Source organism: Puntigrus tetrazona, chromosome 1, assembly GCF_018831695.1.
Source record: "Puntigrus tetrazona isolate hp1 chromosome 1, ASM1883169v1, whole genome shotgun sequence".
In the NCBI taxonomy this organism is placed as follows: domain Eukaryota; kingdom Metazoa; phylum Chordata; class Actinopteri; order Cypriniformes; family Cyprinidae; genus Puntigrus; species Puntigrus tetrazona.
This window is the reverse complement of record NC_056699.1, coordinates 11,267,093-11,288,621: the sequence shown is the minus strand read 5'-3', so window position 1 is coordinate 11,288,621 and position 21,529 is coordinate 11,267,093. Positions and strand designations below refer to the sequence as shown.

Below are 21,529 nucleotides of genomic sequence, written 5' to 3'. Positions count from 1 at the left end.
TTAAATAAGTAATAGTTCTTATTTTATTTAATAATAATTTATTGTTAAGTTTTTATTTGATGATTATTAGTGCTGTCTTGTTTGTTTACATCTAAAATAAGTGTGTGTGTGTGTGTATGTAACTTATGTATAAATACATTAATGTATATATTTAAAAAAAGTTATGCTTATATATTTATATATAAATATTCAAAATATGTGTTGTGTGTGTATTTATATATACAAACAAACAATTTTTTAAATGTAATTATTCGCTATTAATCATTTGACAGCACTAATAATAATATTAAATAATGAAAATTCCATAGTCATATCGATAAATAAAAACATTTGTGATGTAAATCTATTCTTAATCTTATGTTTTACTGACTCAAGTCGTTTGGATTCGTCAAGGATGAATGACCACAACTATGGATATTGATTTTTGAGAAAAAGTCTATGCTTTCCAAGAGCATGCTCGAGTTTTCTTGCCCGTTGATTATGATAAGTGCTGTGCTATGTCTAAAATATAAGAGAAATCTATGTGCTTTCTGAGCTGTAGTGCTTGTGTTTGAATCCTATTCTCCACTGTTGTCTGAATAAACGTGGCAAAAAGACCACAAATAAAATGAAAACATATGTTCCATCAAAATGGCTTTACATGGCTTTTATCCATAAATGACATTTTCCAGCACCACATCCAACATATGGCATGCTTTTAGAACTGACTCATTTTCAAACCCGATTTGCTTATACATATACATAAATAAAGGCTCGCAGCATTCAGTAATTACTCTCATACATCGTTATATTGTGGTTTGTGTGTTAATTTCTTAATCGCCGCTTCTCAGTGGATTGTGGACTGAAACGCAGACAAGGGACAGATGATAAAAGATGGCAGGGAGCTGTCTAAACACACCAGTTCCTGTCAGTGCAGATGGAGGCTGAATGGCAGACTGAAAGAGGAAAGGGATTTTCTTGGCATTAAAATCTTTCTTTTCTTGGCAGAGCGCTCTCTTTGCTGGTTGTGAAGGTCCAGGGGCGGAAAATTGGCTTCTCAGACTCACAGATGGTCTAAGGCTCGGTCTACACATCCACACGTGCGTGCACACACACACACACACACACACACACTTGGGTTTTTGGTACACTGTTGAAGTTTTTTACCTCTCGTTTGCCAATAAATGTTGCCTAATCTTGTCGTCGAGCTGGTATTACACAAGTGTGACTGTCAAAATTATGGTTGTACTGTCACGAAAGCCAAACTCACGCCATAAAATGTTGATCTTGAACCTTGAGTACGTGCGTTTATAGTGTCACTGCGTTCTGCATGTGAACATACGAAGAGGGAACAGAGTATGAAAATGAGTTGAAGGACTTGTTTCAGATTTTAAATGACACCGTGGCACTATGTCGCCAAGCAGATTATTTCTGCGCACCTGTAATATCTTTATGAATATAAATTTTTCTCATGCGAAGTCACAGCTGACACTCTTATCAGAGGACTGCGTTTGAAGTACTTAATTATACTTGAGTAGCTGAATACTATTGCTCAATGACGTATATAAGAAAAAATTAAATGCTACAATGTGCATGTTTTTATGGTAAATGTCATGCAAATTTATCCTTAATCTTAATAAGAATACTGTAGCTCTGTATGTCTTACTGAGGTGAGTAATTTGGGCAAGTCAAAGATGACTTACTACAACTATGGCCATTGATTTTTGAGAAAAAACGTCTCTAAAGTCACACATGTACAGATAAAGAAAGTGAACTTGACTGCAAGCAGAGCTGGTGATCAGTCACTGTTTAGAAGTGTCAGCTTATGCTAATTTTGGGTTTCTGGATATTGGTCTCTTAACATCTGTTGTGTTCTAGATTCTTACATAATTGAGTAAGTTATCATTTTTTTAATTAAACAATTTAGGAAGTTCATGAACCTAAGTTAGTTTAATGAGAAAGCCTGTTCTGTCTCTTGGTATCATCATATATGCATCTGAAAGCAGATGCTTTGAACATTTGATGACAAACGATCTTTGTGGGTGTTAAGCTGTGTACAAACCCAACACAACAACAACAAAGTTAGTAAAGCTAATAGGCCTCTGCAGCATGAACACAAGCACGTAGTCCGCCGGTGTTATTGTTGTTGCTGTTACGTGGCAGTGTTTGACTAGGGTGGAGACGTAGCGTCATTATTTCATCAAAATACTATTTACAGTTTTGCTGCAGAAATTAAACTGCAGAGGTGTAACTCGTGGTTTTCGATTTTTAGATATCATGCCCCATTTAAAAAAATAGTGGGCAAAAAATAAAAATAATAAAAAAATTTTTTTAACCCATTTAAATTTTTTTTTTTAAATAAAATTGTCTGGGCTCCCAGAATGCCAGCTCAGTCACATCCACAGCTAAATGAGTCTCTGTGTGCGGGGCCTCTTGTTGCTCTCTGTCTTACTCGTTTTTTTTCCTTCATGTTTCCGGTTGTGGCTAGAAGTTTTACAGCTAAAACTGGCGGCTAACAATAAATACAATGTTCCATCTATAATAAAACTATTTTATTAACAGCTACGCCTACCCCTTACAATAAATGAATGTTGTAAAGTGTGACAAAAATTATACTATACTGATGTGCACGTACATAGTAGACTATTCTGTATACCATCTATTCTTAACCTGTGTTTCCCTGCTAGGGCCTGTTTCATGAAACAAGTTAAATGATCCAGGTTTAGTTCAGTTAGATTTTGTTTCAAAATAAGACAGACTAACTCAAATAAGCCTGGCTTATTTGGTAAACTTGTTTCATGGAACAGACCCTGCCTGGTTTCCTTACTTGTTGCCACATTGAACCACACCCATCTGTTTATTTCCCACGATTACTCATGAGTCCTCCTCCCAGTCTGGTACTTATAAATATGATAAATAATAAACAATTAATAACGCAGAAAATTATTTTAAATAATATTTCACAGTATTACTGTTTATATAATAAAAAAGTTAATTCTTGTAGGAAAATAAAGATTTTTTTTATTTTTATTTAAAAACCTTCAAAATTGTATTTTTGGCAGCATGTACAGCATGTAATCCCATTATCATAGCAATACAAGAATGGAATTAAATCATCTGCAGCCATACAGATAAAGAAAAAAATGGCAAATGATAGGGGCACAGAAACTGAATTGCAAAGTCAGCGCTTACCTGACTGTCTCTCTCTCTTTGTCTCTCTTCTCTCTCACACACATCATTCATGCTCAACATTATAGTGATGCATCAGTGTGTATGCAGGTCAGACCCCAGGTGTAAATGTTCTCATTCTAGCTTTTCTGTATGTGCACATGTGTTTCCCTCATGGCAGCTAGAAGAGAGAAAAACTGAATGATCTATTTATTTACAGCATGAGGCTGTGGCACTATTTATGATCTTTAAACGATAAGCTTACGGGAGACTCGTAAAAGAGAAGTGTGCGAGTGGGGGTTGACTCTACAGTAGTAAGGTAAGGCTGGGGACAGGAATATTTATTTATTTGTTTATGCTTAGAAGGAGAGGGTCATCGTAGGAATTCAGCAATTCAGGGTGTGCTTTATAATCTCTCGAAGACGCTCCAGGTCTTCAGGGTCTAGAGGTTTCCAGCTTGTGTATCAATTGTAGTTTAAGACCTGTCTGTTTATTCCTTCTGTGATGGAAAGGTCCTCCAGGGTCTTTAGCTTTGCTGCTGTGTGTACGGTTTATCAATACCATAAAATTTTAGCTGTGAAATATTATGTCTCATCAAGGACAAATCTGTCTCCTAGGAAACATATGTTCCTTGCAGACACACACACAAACACACACACACACACATACTTGTACACTCAACTACACTGTTCACACCTTACATAAACATGTTGTTACAGGTCTGATAGTATTAGATGGTTATACTATTTTACATGCTGATATTTTTTTCAAGATAGAATACTATAAATGTATTCAAATACCATAACATTACGGCTCTCTAGACATGTCATGTGCACATATCATGATGTTACTATGGAAACTTGTCTGCATTAATAGATTATATTATATATTATATTTATATTATATTTACTTTGAGATAGAATAGTCTATGAATACCAAGAATAGCACTGAAATACCATAGTACATGTTTAAGGAAATTAAGGACATTACCATACACTACCATATACATTTTAGAGTCATAACAATGCCTTAAATTGATCAAAAGTGACATTTAAAATGTCTTTATATTTATAAAAGAATTCTGGAAAAAGTGTGACATTGTCCACAAAAATATTAAGTAGCACAGCTGTTTTCAACTGTGATGTTTTTGAGTTCCTTTCAGGTCAGTATATTCGAATAATTTCTGAAGGACGATGTGACATGGAGGACTGTATTAGTAATGACTTCAGCTTTCCCATCACAGGAATAAATTACAAATACATAATAAATAACATATTTAATACATTCACAAAGAAAATTTTATTTTACATTGTAATAGTATTGCACAATATTGTAAGTTTATATTATAAGTTTATACTGTATATTTTTGTAAGAGACTTTCAGAAAATAAATGTTACATGCCCCAAACTTTTACATAGTAATGTGCTAAAAATCTGTGGTCATGGATAATATGTATATAGAAAATAACCAATTTTATTAACTATCAGGTTGAATATGAAGAATATCAGGAATACTGTGGTATTGTTGTACAGGTGCATGAAGTAACCCAATACCCAAGTAACCCAAAAAGAGTTTGGTTCAAGGGAGCTTACATCAATGAAATCTAACAGCGAGTTCTTCCACCGAACTTTGCTAAGTCAAGTGCTTCAGTGATGGAAGGTAGTACAGAGTTCATGAGAAGGAACCAAAGCTGGACTGAATGAGCCCATATACAACCTTCAATTGGGGGAGGCATTGTAAATAAGCTCTACACCCTGAGAGTCTCCTGAGTAGAACTGGTGTTCAAGACTCTAGGAGAGACTGGTTCCATCAGCAGATTATAAAATCTTGCAAATGTATTGGGTATAGCCCAACCATTCACAAAGGTTGCTGAGGCAGCCATGCCACTGGTTGAATGAGGGAGCCCTCTGAAGGTACACCTCTGGATTGATAGGCCACCAAGATTGCATCCACAATTCAGTGGGAGATCCTCTGTTTGGAGACAGCACCCCTCTTCTGCAGATAAAGAGCTGTTCAGAAAGCTGAAATACCGCTTAGATCGTCCCTTCCTGGAAGGGGATAGTAAGGTCACCACCTAATCCCTAAAAGGGGTGGCAGGAACCAGGCCTGGGTTTTGACACAAATATCACGATTTGATTCTCATTCACAAGCTTGTGATTTGATTAGAATCAATTCAATATTGATTATTTTGAATATATATATATATATATATATATATATATATTCTATATAAAATATACATGAGTCAGTTGGCACTAAAATATTGAATGGTAAAATTGTCTAATTTGTGCTATACAACTGTTTACATTATACTTAATGAAGCTACAGTTGTTTCAGTTATTTTTTTTATATAAACATTTAAATACAGCCGTCCAAAATGTGTTTCCTCTGCAGGGTGGCTGGGTGCTCCCTTAGAGATGAGGAGCTTGGAGTAGACTCACTGCTCCTCCACATTGAGAGAGGTCAGCTGAGGTGGTGTTCCGGGCATGTCCCAACTGGAGGAGACCCCTGGGAAAGACCTAGGACCTCTTCCCCCGGAAGAGCTGGAGGAAGTGTCTGGGGAGAGGGAAATCTGAACGTCCCTACTTAGACTGTTGCCCCCGCGACCCAGCCCCAGATAAGAGGAAGAAGATGGTATGGTATGGTATGGTTCTGGACTGCATAATGGGATTTACCATCGCAGGAGAATCTTAAATCTACCTGGTCAAGACTGAAGTTGCTTCTTCCACAATGTCACCAAGGGACCAAACTGTCAAGAAAGTGAGGTACTCCTGGTTCAGTTATGTGGACATCGAGCCTGCATCATGACTTTTGTAACCTGGAGGGCATAGTCAGTCATCGAGCACAGTTCCTGCAACACCTCTCGGTTAGGACCACCCTTTGCAGTTCTTTGACTGCCTATGGCCTGCAGCTATAGTGTGCAGGATGGACACAGCTTGTGCAGAAGTTGTGTAAGCCTTAGTGCGGAAGAGAATTTACAGTCCTTGGCAGGAGTCTTGGGTGGCCCTGCTAGGTGGAGGCACTTTGTGGGCAAGCTAGCTAAGCTAGCCTATTTATACCCAGATATCCGGGGCGTGGCCCGCTATGCAAATTCTGCACACACTACTTGATTTGCCTTCTCTCAAAGATGTGACCCCTAGTGTAGGAATATGGTATTATTGTGGTATTTGTCAACCATGTTAAGATTATTGAACATGTCCAAAAAAAGTATTTTCATGATACTGTAATACCACAGAATTGTATATTTTTTATCATGGTATATGACCAGAACAAAAAAGGAATTCCCAGGGCTCTTATTCAAGAAATCATATTAATGTACTTTAATTTTTTTCAGTGGTATGTAAGGTTTAATATTTGGACTGTCATGGACATATACACACTTCTTTAAATGTCTATCCTGGGCTTGAGTTACAACAGGATCTTCAGTATAAAGAAGAGGGATCATTTCTGGAGATGTTCTGCAAGCCAGATGTGTTCAGTCTCTTAACCACATGCCTGCAATGGTTTATTTCAGTAGGAAATTCTTCTGTTTTAAATCCATTCCTCCGTCCATCTCCTCTGACATCTAAACCCTGCTGGCTCGGCCCGCATCACCTCTATCTGCATTCAATTTCCACACTGCTTCAGCTTGAAGGAAGACCAATATGAGAATCAGTAAAAGGAAGGCTGAGCAGAAGATGAAAATGTCATTGCTATGTGCAAAATGGTCCTGGTGATATTTTGGCTGATGAGTTTGGAGTGAATGCATGGTGTGTGTGTGTGTGTGTGTGTGTGTGTGTGTACGTCCAGATCTGTCCTATAATTTCATCCAGTGGCAGCAGAGGAAATGTGAATGCACCAGAGCAGGAAGAATGCTATTTAGAAATGAACACACTCTGAATAGTAAGATGTTTGCACGTATATGTGCACACACTGTCATCATACTGTGTGCATAATGTTGTATGACTAAACACCCATAGTTTCAAGGAAATGTGTGTCAGATGTGTGTCGTTTTTTTTCTTCTCTTTAAGGAATGAAACATATTTCCTCCCACGACTGTTGCAGACATGAATCAAAGCAATGAGACATCTAACCTCTCAGCCCAGTTCAGTTTTGGGTTTCAGGCATGAGATTACATGGTATGTGAAATGTAGTAGGTGTTGTTTGTGTGTGTGTGTTTCAGTGATGGATGTAGCCGAACTGAAGAGTGGAATCTGTATCATAGCATAACCTTATGAGAGAGCTGACATTATAGTGGTTTGAGTGTGTGTGTGTGTGTGTGTGTGTGTGGTGAAAGACAAAAAAGGACTGATTGTCTGTTCCTCACATACACACACACACACACACGTTTAACCCTCTATTGGACAAATTATGAAAGCAATGTTTAAAAATTAAGTGATTGATTTAGTTTTTCTCACATAGGATGGACACAATTTTTTTTTTCTTTGAAAAATGTAATATTGGTTTTCTGGTGCAGTTGTTTTTAAACCATGGCAGAAAACCGTATTTCTTTTTTATATTTTATTGACGAAACATTAAATTTTTTACTATTGGATCACACTGAATATATTTAATATAACATTATATTAAACCTATGCGTGGCAAGGATTATGTATGCCAAAAACCTGTATGGCTTTCTTTTGTGGAACACAAAAGCATTGGCCTATATTCGGATGAATTTTCATAGTTTCATAGTAATATCCATAGTTCATGTTGAAAACATACATGCGGTATCTCACTTGTGGATGTTGCATGTGTGCAGGTTTGTAGTACAGTAATGCTTCTTTTTACGCCACAAGAAATGCTGAGTCATGCGATAGTTTAATTAGTCTGTCCAGCATCTCCTCTATGTGCCAGTTTTTGTGATATATTTGCCGGAGAGTTTTGATTTACATGCACGGATGATGAAAGATGAAATTAAGGGGCGGGAAGAAAGAGAGGGAGAGAAAGAGAGAAGGATTGGAGTAACCTTGAGAAAATAAGTACGGGCCATAAAGAATAAATTGCTTAATCATCCTTCCCATCATTCAGTGATGTTTCGTGTAGCCATAAAGCTTTGTGACAGCAGTGTGTCTGTGAGTGTGTGTGTGTGTGTGAGTGTATTTATTATCACACATATAGAGGTTAACACTGCTGTCAGATGTGATTTCTCCAGACCTGAATCAGTGTGAAATAAAGCTTTGACCATCACAGGGTCACCACTGACTCTCTCTCAGAAACTAGTACAACTGCTGACCTGAGACCTGTGTTTTCACTCACTGCAGTCTCCTTTCCAGCTGACAGGAATGCAGCATTGCTGTCAGGGAACAAAGCACTCGGCGACGGCACTAAGTTCCTCCTTGTGTTAATCTCCTCCCACGTACACAACTGTCACAAATACATTCCTTTAAAGTGACAGTTCACCCAAAAATTAAGATTCTGTCATCATTTATGTTACTCTAATGTTGGAGTAAATCCCTTTAACTGTCTTCCGTGGAAAACAAAAGAATATGTTTTGAAGAATATCAATTAAAAAAACACAGTAAAAGTAGTTTTTGTGACTTTTTGCAAATAAAAATGTATTTTTCTTAGCACCTACAGTCACTTGTGTATTGTTTCTTACATCTTGCGTTGTCCTTCAATGATTTGGGATTCTGATGAAACAGAAACAGTGACAAATCTTTCTTCTGAACTGTGACCTAATGAAATTCATTATTGTTAAAGAACAAAATGCGGGGGGTTGGGGGACTTTGCTCTGTACATTTTGGTTGGTTGGATGGATCTGAATGTGAGTTTGAGCATAATTGTGAAAATTCAGTCATTTGTAGGAATATTTTGACGTCATTTAGTGGACATAAAACATACTGTCAATAGTGTAGTGATGTATGAAGCGTAGCTCACACAGACAAAGAAATGAGCAAAATCAGATAAAAAAAAAATACTAAATTAAAAAATCTATGTGAGAATATTTTGTCCCTTAGATCACATGGATTCCTAATGAATTGAGTAGATTTCTCCAAAAGCGGTAAAGAAAGGGGGAACTTTAAATAGATTAAATGATCAGAGAAATACACAATGTTGTTGCTCACACAACAGCTCTTAAACATGGAAAGTTGCTTAAATAAATGTTATAGTGTTGCTTCTCAGACCATGCTTTAAAGGAACGCTCCACGTTTTATTCTCCAGAGTTAAAAAGTTGAGTTTTAGTGTTTTTAAATCCATTCAGCTTTTCTCCCGTCCAAAGAGTTTTAATATTTTTCCTATGTAAAACTTGACTCTTCTGTAGTTGAATTGTGTACTAAGACCGACGAAAAATGAAAATTTGAGGAGATCGGCTGAATAGATTCAAAAGTGGTAAAACTCAACTTTTTATCTCGGATTTGGAGAATGAGCCTATTTTCAAAAAAAGGGAAGTGTTCCTTGAATAGAAAACATCAATGTGAATATTCTCCAAAACATATAATGTGTCCTAAAAAATAATTCCAAACAAATTCAGGACAAATTAGTAAATAATGATAGATGATGACTGATTTTTTTTTTCATTTTATTTTATTTTTTAGGGGAACTATTCCTATACCCTGCAGATTTTTTCAGGCAGAGCACTTATTTCAGGCAAAAGCTATATTTGGTAAGCATTATGGATATGATACTCTAAAATCTGCCTCCTTTGCATTATGTGGTTTGCATTTGGTTGCCCTGATGAAAATGATTCAGCTCAGAACCAGTGATTTTCTGGTCCATAATGATAAAATGAAAGAATCCTGGTCTCCGCTCTGCTAGTTTACTGATGTTGCGCTGCTTGTCAGTGGCACCCGGGGCACGTGGGTCTGGCTGTGTTTATTTTATGTGCCCTTAGAGCCAACATCTGTGAATAATGTTACAAAAGCAGGCAGAAATTCCAGCTCTCTGTTGTGGTTTGCATGGCCTGAATTAAAACCAAACTCCCAACTGATCCTACTGTGAACGATTTACCCTTTCTGTCTCACAAACTGCAGATAGCCAATGCATGGTTGGCATCACATTCACTCTTGCACAGAACATAAATTAAAGGCAGGTTTGTGGCCATGGGAATACTTAAGCTATAGAACCAGAACTCCTCCCTTCCTCTCTCTCTCTGTTAAATTTCTTTTTCTGTTTCCTCTCCGTATTTTGTGGGTCGTTTATGGAATATATGTGGCAGTTGGACGTCTACTTTTGCATTGATGTCTGCTAAAATGAAACAAAAATCTATCGACCTCGCACTTTATAGCTCGGTTTCTCTCGATCGCATTCATTTCTCCTGCCGTTAATTTCTCTCCCTCACCTTTTGCATTATTTGTCCATTGTGTTTCTTGTGGATGTGCGCTGTTGTGGTATTGACAAATGCGTGTGTATGAAATATTGAGCTTTAATGTGTGCTATCGATTGTGCGGAGCGCTCTGGGTTGTGTTTCTATTGATTAAGTGAGTTCTAAGTAGAAAAGGTCAAAAAATCAACAGGCACTAAATGTGAGAGGGGGGTGTGTGTGCTAAAAAAGGCAAGTTGCCGTATTTATCATGGTACTAATTTTTAGTAAGTGGTAAGTGCGATGATATAAAGGTCGCCTTGAGATTCTGGGGGTGATGATGGTGGAATCTTTGCTGATGCTTTATAGGTTTACATCAAAAAGACTGTGGGTGTATGTTGTCACGGTAGCACTCAATGTAGGCTAAAATAATCATTTCCTCTGCTCGCTTTCTGTTTTTAAATAGAGGAGGACCTAATGAATTACCCACAGCGTGTCTATATACAGATGTACAATTAAACAGTGTTTACATCGTCGGTTATATATCAAACTTTATTCGAATATGCAGGTCTCATTTGTAGCAGCTGAAAAACAGCGAAAGAAAGCACAACAAATATTACTTTGCAATATTAATAAAACGGAAGCGTAAATGGCCTACTCTTTCCGGGGGGAGATTTCAAAGTGCACATTCAGTGGACACTTTACTATCCCATGAGGCCACTGGAGACGATTTGTAAATAGCCCTGAAGCAACTGTGATGGTAGGTCACGTGACAACGCGACAAACGTGAATTAATACTTCACTGTAGAGAACGTACCTTTTATAAACACTAACGAAGCACATACCCAAGAAAAAGGAACCCACTCAGGGGGTAGCCCATGCGATTTTGGAGGCAGCCCCTGATTCTTCATAACCTGTTTGACTACTCCAGATGTAATTTTCTGAAGACGTGTATAATGATCTTATATTAATACAATAAGCTAGTCTTCTCAGTAGGGTTCATTGATTTGGCATTTGGTTGACAGATGTTCGCTTGAGTTTTGTTTTTTTGTTCATGCATGCAGGTTATTGAAAAATTTAATGAGAGGTTTTACCTCGCCGAGTATGTGTTTGACTCTCTGTGTGTGAGTGAGTGAGAGAGAGAGAGAGACTGAGAGAGAGAGAGAGAGAGAGAGAGAGAGAGAGAGAGAGAGAGAGAGAGAGAGAGAGAGAGAGGTGTATTTCCTTCTCCCCCTCCGTACTCGGTCTCACTCTACACGTCGTCTCCGTGATCTTCGCCAGCAGTGCACGCGTGCTCCGTTACCAAGACAATCACGGATCACGAGGCTCGTCGTTCGGTCCCCGCGTCTCCCGCTACCGGAGTCTCGGGAATGTCGAATCCCAGGAAAGACTTTGACGTGAAACAGATCTTGCGCATCCGCTGGCGATGGTTCAGCCACCCCACATCTCCTCCTTCTCCCGGTAACCAGCCTTCGGGAGACCTCTTCAGCAGCAGCAGCAGCGGTGGAAGCAGCCGGGGGACCGGAGGCTCCTCATCCGGCGGTGATCAGCCCTCCCTCGGCGGCTGCAGTAACTCCAACGCCGCCGCCGGTGCCAGTTCGAGTAACGGCAACTCTTCCTCCAACATAAACAACAATCGAAAGTTTGGAGATTCGGGTCCGAATAGCGGGCACTCAGCGGCGGCAGCGGTGGTAGTTAGTGCCTCCGCGTGTCCTCGGTCCATGAGCCAGCAGGAGTGCCGGAGCTCCCCGCCAGCGCCTTGGGTCTTCCCGGCTCACTCGCGCTCCAGCGAGAGCCTGGAGCCGCTCCTGCAGCAGCAGCAGCAGCAGAAGCAGAAGCAGCAGCAGTCCACGCGTGTAAAAGACGCCCCTGCCCCCGGAGACGAGGAGAACAATAATAACGTGGAGTCTGACTCCAGCTCGTGCAGGTATGGAAAGCATCACTGGTGTGGTTCCAGTCGAGCACAGCAGGGCGCTTGTACTGAGCTGGTACCACTTCACAACAGATGCATCGCCAGCTGTTTTCTATTAAGATAAAACTATGTTACCACGAGCCCTCCCTTTTGTTTCCTCGCACTCTCTCTGTGTGATAAATAGTGCATATTGTATAGTCAAATAATTAACTGAAAGACAAAAACAAATATTGCCTTTTATTAGGTAGATTTTTAACTTTGAAACGCTTCTAATAGACAACAGCATGCTTGCATTTTTTTTTCTTCCATTAATGTGGATTGCATTACAATTTTCTGTTAGTACATTTATTTTAGTATGTTAAATGTGGAATTATTGTTAATTTACACAAAATACCTTGGTAGTTGGTATGATTTTTTTGGGGAAGCCGATACAGTATTTTTTTTTAGAATGATTATGCATGAAGGTTTTATGGTCTCATATTATTTAAGAAATTACATTTGCTGTGTCTGAAAGCTCTGAGGCGGGAAGGCAGCAAGGCACGGCCGAATAGATATTCTTTTGGAGATCCCTTCTTCTGATTGAATTTTGAAGGCAGCATAGATGTCCCACAATCCTGTACATTAAAATTGAAAGATGGCATCTGATAGTTTGTGTGTAAATGTATATTTATGTACGAAGTTTTTTCTAGCGATAAATTAGTCTTATAGTAGACAAAAATGCATTTAATTATCATCAAAACTTGTTCTATTTGGTTGTAGATCATTAAACCATTACGCTGCCTCAGAAGCCTGTCTGAAATCAGTTTCACGAGGTTCTGCCTTCGTGCAAAAACGCTGTCCGCAAAGTTATGGCCTCAAAAGTCAGCGAGGCAACAAGTCAGCTACCTAGGCCACCGTGGAATATTTGTACAAAAATTATAAAAATGTATGTTACATTGCAGGAAAATGTGACGAGCTTGTGTTTGCTAAAATTATTATTTGAAATAGTGAAAAAGCAAATGGTGCCGGTTCTGGTCACACCTCTGGTTTATGAAGTTAAATTGACATAATTGATCATATGTTTCATAGATTATTGCATATATCTCATTGTTTGGCACTTGTGATACATAGAGGGTGGTTTTAATATCTGATGAACCCTATGTTTAAAAACATTGTCCTGTATCTTCTTCATAACAGTAAGTCGATCAAAAAGACATTGTTCAGAATTTTTCAGTTTGTATTCCACCGAAGAAAGTATGTTTTGGAGCAACATAAGAGTTCAGAAACAGTGACAGTATTTTGCTATTTTTGGTGAACTGACAATGCGTGACAGAGAGATTTTAAACCGCGCTGCTTTTGTTGCATCATTACGACATGAAAAGCCATTATCTTACCTTTGATGCATTAGCTCACTTGCTGTACGTGTAGTAGAGCGATTATGATGTAACTTCCACTAAACACTTTTGCCTCAGCGAGGAAGTGATATGTACATAAACTGTGCGTAATTTTCCTTCACAGATCTTTAGTGTGATGAACAGCTGTGAGTCTTTTATGTGAGAATTTGATAGATGAAAACAGAAAACAGACTTGTGAGGTGTTGCAAGGCTTTATGGGATTGCAGAACCTTACAGTGCAGTCTTTATGTGATTGAAAAGAGACCGTGTAGTGTACATTGTGTCTGGCTTCCTGATCTGATTCACATTCTTGGGCTTGATGACACATTTTATGCCTGACACTTAGTAATGGCCCATAAATACGTGTCAGGGGCAGTGTTTCTTGTATGATTGTGCTGTAGACTTCATACTCTGGTACTAGCCTGCGTGAGTGAGTGGGTATGTTTACTAGAGATTTTTTGTATGAAAGAGCAAAGGATGTGGGTCTGTCAGTGTGGTGAAGCTCTGAAAGGCACTTAGTCACTCATCACCTTGGAGACGGTAGATTCAACCTATTGCTCCTCAGTTCATACGGGGAAGAGACAACTGCACAAACACACACACACACACACACTTGTAAAAAGCTGATTCTCAGAACCGCGAGAACACTTTTACACTTTTATACAGGAAAAAATTGCACTCACATGCATGTCAATTTCACAAGCAAATGCAAATAAATGGCAAGCAGCACTTTCATTTAAACACGCAATAAAAGCTGAAATAATACTTTCTTGTAAAAAATTACAGAGACATGCAGAACACAAAATGATTTATTTTTTGTCCTCCAAAAGTACCCCATAAAACATCCCTCCTTATACTTTGACCGCCATCTCTTTGTTATTTCAAACACAAGGTTTGTTATAGTTGAAGCACAAATAGGTAGTGACTATTTGAGGATTCAAGTGTGACTCCATGAGCCTCCAGGCCCTGGGGCTGTTTATGACTTACAAGAAAGCTAGAGAGTGATGGAAGGAGAGAGAGACAGGGAGATGAAGAGAACCGTCTAGCCGACTGAAAACTGCAATTACGATGTTGAGATAATGGGGCAAAGCATCTGATATCCGTTAAGCATTCAAACCAGGGCTCTCCCTCTCTCCTCTCTGCCTCCAGCTCACACTTCCATTTATGACGGCACGCACACATTTTATTCTGTGCAACAGCGGAGAACCTGAATAAATCTTTTATTTTGTGTCATTAAGTCCTGCATTTTATGTCTTGATATAGAGAGGTTTTTTGTTGTTGTTGTTGTCCAGTGGGATGCGTTAGGCCGGAGCAGGAGAACGTTCATGTGGAAAACTAAATTTTGCATGTCTGTCAAATAAAAACAAATGTAAAAATGAATTGCCTAATATTGGATATTAAAACTAATATTTATAATAAAAGCTTTTATTAGTTTGACATAAGTGATGTTTGTTGTCATGTGTTGCATAAGCATTAAGTTTTTACAAGAACCATTTAGCTTCGCTCTTGCGCACCGAGCAAACACAGTGAAGATCTGTTCACCATTTTGAAGTTCTCTATATGTGTTGATCAGTGTTTTGAGTAGAAGTATTCAATTAAGGGCCCGGTATGAGCGAAATCAAAGAACGGACTTACGTTTTTCATATCAATAATATGAGTAACGCAAAAACTACCCAAATGATGTGTTGTGTCTGACTCAGGAGCTGGGTTTAAAACAAAAAAAAAACAATGCTTCACACTTGGATGTGTCTAAAACTTTCTGTGCACTGAGAAAAATGCAATAATGGAAAACATTTATAATATTAGATGGCAATCATTCAACTCTTAACCCTCCCTCAAATTGAACTCTCAAAACAGCGTTGTCCTTAAAGTCTCAAGAGCTAGAAAGGGGATTTTGGGTTTATGGATAAAGACCTCTAAACAAGAGCAGAAGGCGTTGGATTTATAAAGGCTATTTTATAGCAGCTCTATCAGGTTAAAACTTCTTGTATCATAATTGACTGCTGGTTGGGGACTGAATGAATATTTTGGGACGGCTTGACTTTAATTGCACACATGCTACCACTTCCTCTTTCCTCTTCCTTTTCTTTTCCTCTTTCTTTACCTTTTCATTCTCCTCCTTTGGCGTTCTGTGTCTCCTCACGCGCATGAAGCTGTCAATATAAATCTGTGGTTATGTATACCCATTTGTAGAATAAGACTCAGAGTCTTGTAAGATGCTGTTTGAAATGCGTTTACATAATTAATGTTCACCAGACTTTCCCAAAATGTAAAATCCCTCTTTTTGCCTCTCCATCTGATATGTTCCCTCATTCCCATCTGAATTGGTCTACAGAGGCTTAAATCGGATCCAGATCTCCAAATGGTGTCGTAATCCCAGCTCAAATCCATTCTGAAATGACAGCAGATATCAGTGGAGCTCATTACAGCCTGGAAACCGCCTCTCTTCCCTTTAACCTCAACTGAAGTGATCAGACATGAATATGCATATATTAACTTTTTATTTTGAAGGAATGAATTTCGGATCTTTTGACAGCGTGAGGTTTAGAAAATGGAGCAGAATACTCTTAAAATGAGAAAAAGATGGAGATATGCTTAAAGGCAGTGGAAACTAACAATAGCATAGAGACTGAAATACTGGAGTGATTAAGGAAAAGAGCCGGAGGGTGAGAAAGAGGGGATTCTGAAAAGCAGAAAATTGTGTGCAGTGTGCAGAAAGGAAGGAATGAAAGACAGAAACAGTGTTGGAGAAGCTGCTTTGAAACTGTACTTTCCCTATAGATAAACCCTATACTCAACTTGCAGTGAACTTGAGTTATTACATTTCTAGGAAGCTACATTTCATACAAATCAAATGCCAAATGCATTTTTTAAAAGTAAATAACTGTCAAGTGAGGGATTTATTTTCAAGTTGGTGTTTTGTTGCTAAATGCAACTAATGAAATGATAAACGTGCAAAATCCTACAACTGAGTTGAAAACAAAAACATGTTGTTTTAGCTCTTTGCGAATCCCTTGATTTACCTCTCCAAACAAAATGCACTTGTGCTAAATTCGGTATTATCGTGTTTTCTTCACAATTCTGCAGCTCGTGCTGTCTTACTGAATCTATTCATTCATGTAAATAACAGCATGTTAAATATGAATCATCCATGCTAATCGATTCACTAATGAACCGCTCTAATGCCATATAAAAGGGAGTATAGGCTAGAAGAGCATGTTTAAAACATGCATGTAAATACAATATCAATCAAAAGAGCAGTGCAGAGAACATTTTACAGCGGTACTGTATCTGTTGGGTTTGCAGTAAAAATAAAAAAAATCATTGGGAACTATAGAATTTGGCTAGAGTAGCGTCGCTACTTTTAGTTACTGTTACTCCCCGACATTTAACAGAAAGAACAGAGAAAGGGTTAGACAGTAAATAAAGAAGTTATTCTATGAAAAGGAAACTGAGGGAGTTCGAAAAAGAGTGCAAATATGAATGGACGAGTGCCCACTGGGGATGTTCAGGAACTGGCAGGTGTTTATCTGGCTTTTTGAGATAACTTGCTGCCTCTCTCCTGTGTGTTTGCGCTCGTGCAGGGGTTTGTGTGATGTTTACTTTGGTAGGTCGTGTTCGAAGGATTGTGAATTTGCCCGTGTGTTTGTGATAGGAGTGTGTGTTTGTGTTTTCGTTGCCTGTAGTCTATTTTCATATGAGACTAAATAATTTTGGCATTGAGAAGAGCCAGAGGCTGAAAACCTGCTACCCATAACATACTAAAGCGCTTAAGAAAGGGAATCTCTGCAGTTTGTCTCGGCATTTCACTCTTCCCACTGTCTGCTTTCAAACTCCCAGTATTAAACAGTTAACTCAAAAAATACAAATTTTGTCATTTACCTACCTCATGTCATCCAAAATTGAACTGAGGGATTTTAAATAGGGCTCTTATCCAGTGCTGCGGTGCTTGAGACTGGTTTCAAAACCAAGTCTAGGGCCCTGTTGATCTTGGTCTTGTTATGGACCCGACTCGAACTTCAAACTTGTCTTGAACTACAATAACGGATAGATTGTTGGTCTGAAAACATTAAAAAATTGAATAAATTGCTATTTTCCATTTTGCAGAATTTAGCATTTTCTAGCTTTATTTTATGTCTTTCTTTAATACAGCAAGCATTAGAGTAACAGCATTCAACTTCACACACTACAGCTGCGTTGAAACAAGACAAGATATAAACAACAGCGTGTTATTTTATTGAATCAGTTTGTTGATGATCGGTTTTAACTCTTTGTGAACCTTGTTTCGTTCATATTAAATTGAGCGGTTATCTTTTTTGAATCTGCTTGATTATCAAGAATCATCCTCAGAAATTTAGAAAGCTATAACATGTAGGCTACTGTTGTTTCTCTGGATCAGAGCAGACTGTTTTTGCACTGAGAAGATTTTGAGTGACACTAATGTACAGCTTGGCTTTATTCATTGCAGTGGAACTCGTTTTTACATTTACGTCTTAATACATTTATGTCTTAAATGTTACTAATCTTGGACTCAAGCCTCTTCTGATCTCAGTCTTATCTCAGATTTAACCTGCAGACTTGAATGCGCCGGTCCCGACTGCAGTGCTAATCTTTTCAACACATAAGTCATTATGGACAAAAAAACGAATTATGGACTAAAACGGTTCATTCGACTTGAGCCTATGGTCAAGGTTTTCTAAAGCCGTGCTAACTATTTTAAGAGACAAAATGTAAGAATTATTTTCTGAATTTGTCTCTGCCATGGCTCTTAAATCTTCATAAAAACTCTTCTCTGTTAATTTTTTTTAATCTCTCTCAGTCTTTCCCCGGGGTACTTGATAGACTAGGTTTCTACACTCAACTGACTGCAAATCTTTAATTGCTTTTAAAAGATTTGGAGCCGAGAGCTCAAATATACTTACTCTCTCTCATCATCTCACCATCTGTCTTCTTTTCAAATGGTGTGATTGAAAGCTGTGTGCTGTGTGTGTGTGTGTGAATGGGCACTTTTTAAAATGTTCTGCTTCAATGAAATAGATTTTCTATTTGATCGTTGCCTGTGAGGCCGAGAGATCTTGGCTCATAAAAGATTGTAGTTTGACTGCTGTTATCTCCTGCTGCTGAGCACACTGAAACCCCAGAGACCATCACAGCGACACACTGCTCTTCCCTTTGCTGATATTTGCCAATAGTGTGACCACTCAAGACATTAGAAGTAGATCTGCCTTTGTGTCGTGGCTTCAGTTAACTTCTTAACACTTGTGCTGTACGACGACGACATTTGCAAAAGTGATATTATGTCCATAAAGGCACATTAAATGTAAGCAAAGTGTCTACTTTTAAGTTTTTGAACAATAACGTGGTTGTAATAATCTTAAGTGTCATTCAGTTTAACAATGCTTGTTTAAAAATTCAAATAACATGGTTATTTTGACTAGTACGGGTTAAAACAAATAAAACAATAAAGGAGTATAGGATATACGATTTTATTGTGTTTTAAATTACAAAAAAAATCGTACTGACAAATGGGCCAAACCTAGCATAGTGGAAACAAAAACTATTTTTTTATCCCAATATTGAAAAATAGTTTGGCCTATTTTATGCTGCAGTAACAATATCAACCAATAGCTAATATTCAGTGTCTAAAATAAACACTTGCCAAGTACCAAATATGAGTAAAAATCTACATTGCCCAAAACAGTTTTCTTGACCATTGACAAAATATTTTGAAATATTTCTAAAATTTCATGGAAAAAAAACAATATGGTTTAGTTCAATTATCATTTCAATTATGTGAATATATTTGTAACAAAATTCACATTTTGTGTAAAGAGAATCATTTTTTACCCCAGTATTATTATTATTATTATTATTATTATTATTATTATTATTATTATTATTATTATTATTTTTCACTGGCTGTTGTCAGGTGTGGAATATTACAGTTTTAGGCCCTGCTAATGCTATTTTCTGTTGTGTATATGTTTTTTTTTTAATTCTAATGCCATTTATTACAACAAGGATCTGTTTTTGGTTATGTGTTTTTGGTTATGTGTTTTTGGTTATGTGTTTCACTTGTTATGTAAACAGCCAGTGGGTAATTAGCATGATTTTGCTGATATAGCAGTCTCACAAACCTGACGTTCTGGTTCCTAACAACAAACATCGTTGAAAATATCTTGCAATGCATTTGACTGTTAACTTGTCATTCGTTGAAAAGAACGAGCACTTAGTTTCCCATGGCCTTCTCTGCAGACTCACTCGCAGGTTATTGTGATTAATTGCTGCAAGAACTATTAATTATCAAGGATCCTGGATGAATCAGGAGCTCAGCTGTCTTGAATGGGGACAGAATTTCTACTGTAGAGATGTGTTCACTAGAGAGAGAGGAAATAAGTGTGAACATGGGAAATGGGGATTGCAAGGAGACGGGGAAAGATAGAGACAAGAATGACAGGAAGCGAGTGATAAAGGGAGAGTGAGAGGGAGAGAGAGGCAGTAGAGACGACAGCCGTTTGGGAACAAGCTAAATTGCTTTGTGTATTTCATGGCCAGCTTCATCATCAAAGCTAATTACTAACAGCTCTCTAAAGCCCTCTATATTTATCCATCCATTGATCGTGCGCATGTGTGTGTAATTTTGAGTGTGTGTAGCTATGATTTTGCAAGGAAAGCTTATGGCTCTGTTTAAAATGTTTTAGATTTTTTTTTTTTCGTGAAATAAAATTAGTTGCAGTTGTTCTAGCGCAAGCTAGTGCTTGAACTATTAGACGGAACGTACTATTAGTGTCTGTATGGGGCTGGGAAATATATTGCAGGGTATATATTTGTGCGCATCTCATCAGGAAAGCCAGTTCTTTGATTAGCGGCATCAAAGAACTTTACAGCTTTATTGACGAGATGCGCACAAACATACAGTGTGATACAAGCATGTAAAATAAACAGAAAATATCGTCTGCTTTTGTGGATGATGCTAATATTGTTATCTTTTATAGTTATCGTTCTTGGTGTGAACGAGGCTTTAACCTTTTTAACTCAAAAGCTCCCCAATATCTTGCATAATATTTGAGGCCACTCCTATATACAGTACACTGTAAAAAATATTTTTCAAAGGTGTTTTCGAAGCTCACAAAAAAACTATTTTAGGGGTTTTATTTTTATTTTTTAATTCCTTTTTTCCTTTTAAAATTTTTAAGTAAATAAAATCATGAAACATGAAAAATCGCATTAATTTATTAAAGTTAACAAAAACTACATGTTTAGGGCCCTATCAAACGATTTCTTTTTTCTATCCATATTTCTGTATTCTTATTATGTTGTATGTTTTTGAAAATATTTACATGTGTATACATTTGTATATTTATATACTTAGGTTTTATATTTAATACATAAATATAATTTTTTGTTAAATACATGCATGTGTATACATAATAAATACGCACAATATACACACAAATATATTATGTAAACAAAAACATTTATTTTGGATGGGATTAGTCACGATTAATTGTGTGACAGCACTAATCTAAATACTTTTATGTCATAATAATGACAAAATGACAAAAAAAATTTTAATCAGTCAGCAATAATTTGGTTATTTCGGTGTTAACAAAATATAAATAATATTTTATAAAGAAATTATTTAATATATTTTTATAAATATATATATATATATATATATATATATATATATATATATATATATATATATGTATATATATATATATATATATATATATATATATATATATATATATATATATATATATATATATATATATGTATATATATATATGTATATATGTATATATATGTATATATGTATATTTTTAATCACATATACTAAGACTATAATAACCACATATTTTTCACCAA

General features: G+C 37.2%; 1 protein-coding gene across 3 annotated transcripts in view; it reads left to right on the top strand.

Moving 5' to 3' along the window:
• Positions 1–21,529, top strand: part of klhl5 (kelch-like family member 5) — a 51,018-nt gene that overhangs the window by 4,427 nt on the left and 25,062 nt on the right. The window contains exon 1 of one of the 3 annotated variants that reach the window (XM_043240903.1): positions 11,590–12,296. The exons of the other annotated variants lie outside the window; for them this stretch is intronic. Within the exon in view, the coding sequence (XP_043096838.1) occupies positions 11,740–12,296 (557 nt within the window). The 5' untranslated portion in view covers positions 11,590–11,739. Of the gene's footprint in view, positions 1–11,589; positions 12,297–21,529 lie in introns of those variants that run through there. 3 annotated transcript variants of the gene reach the window in all.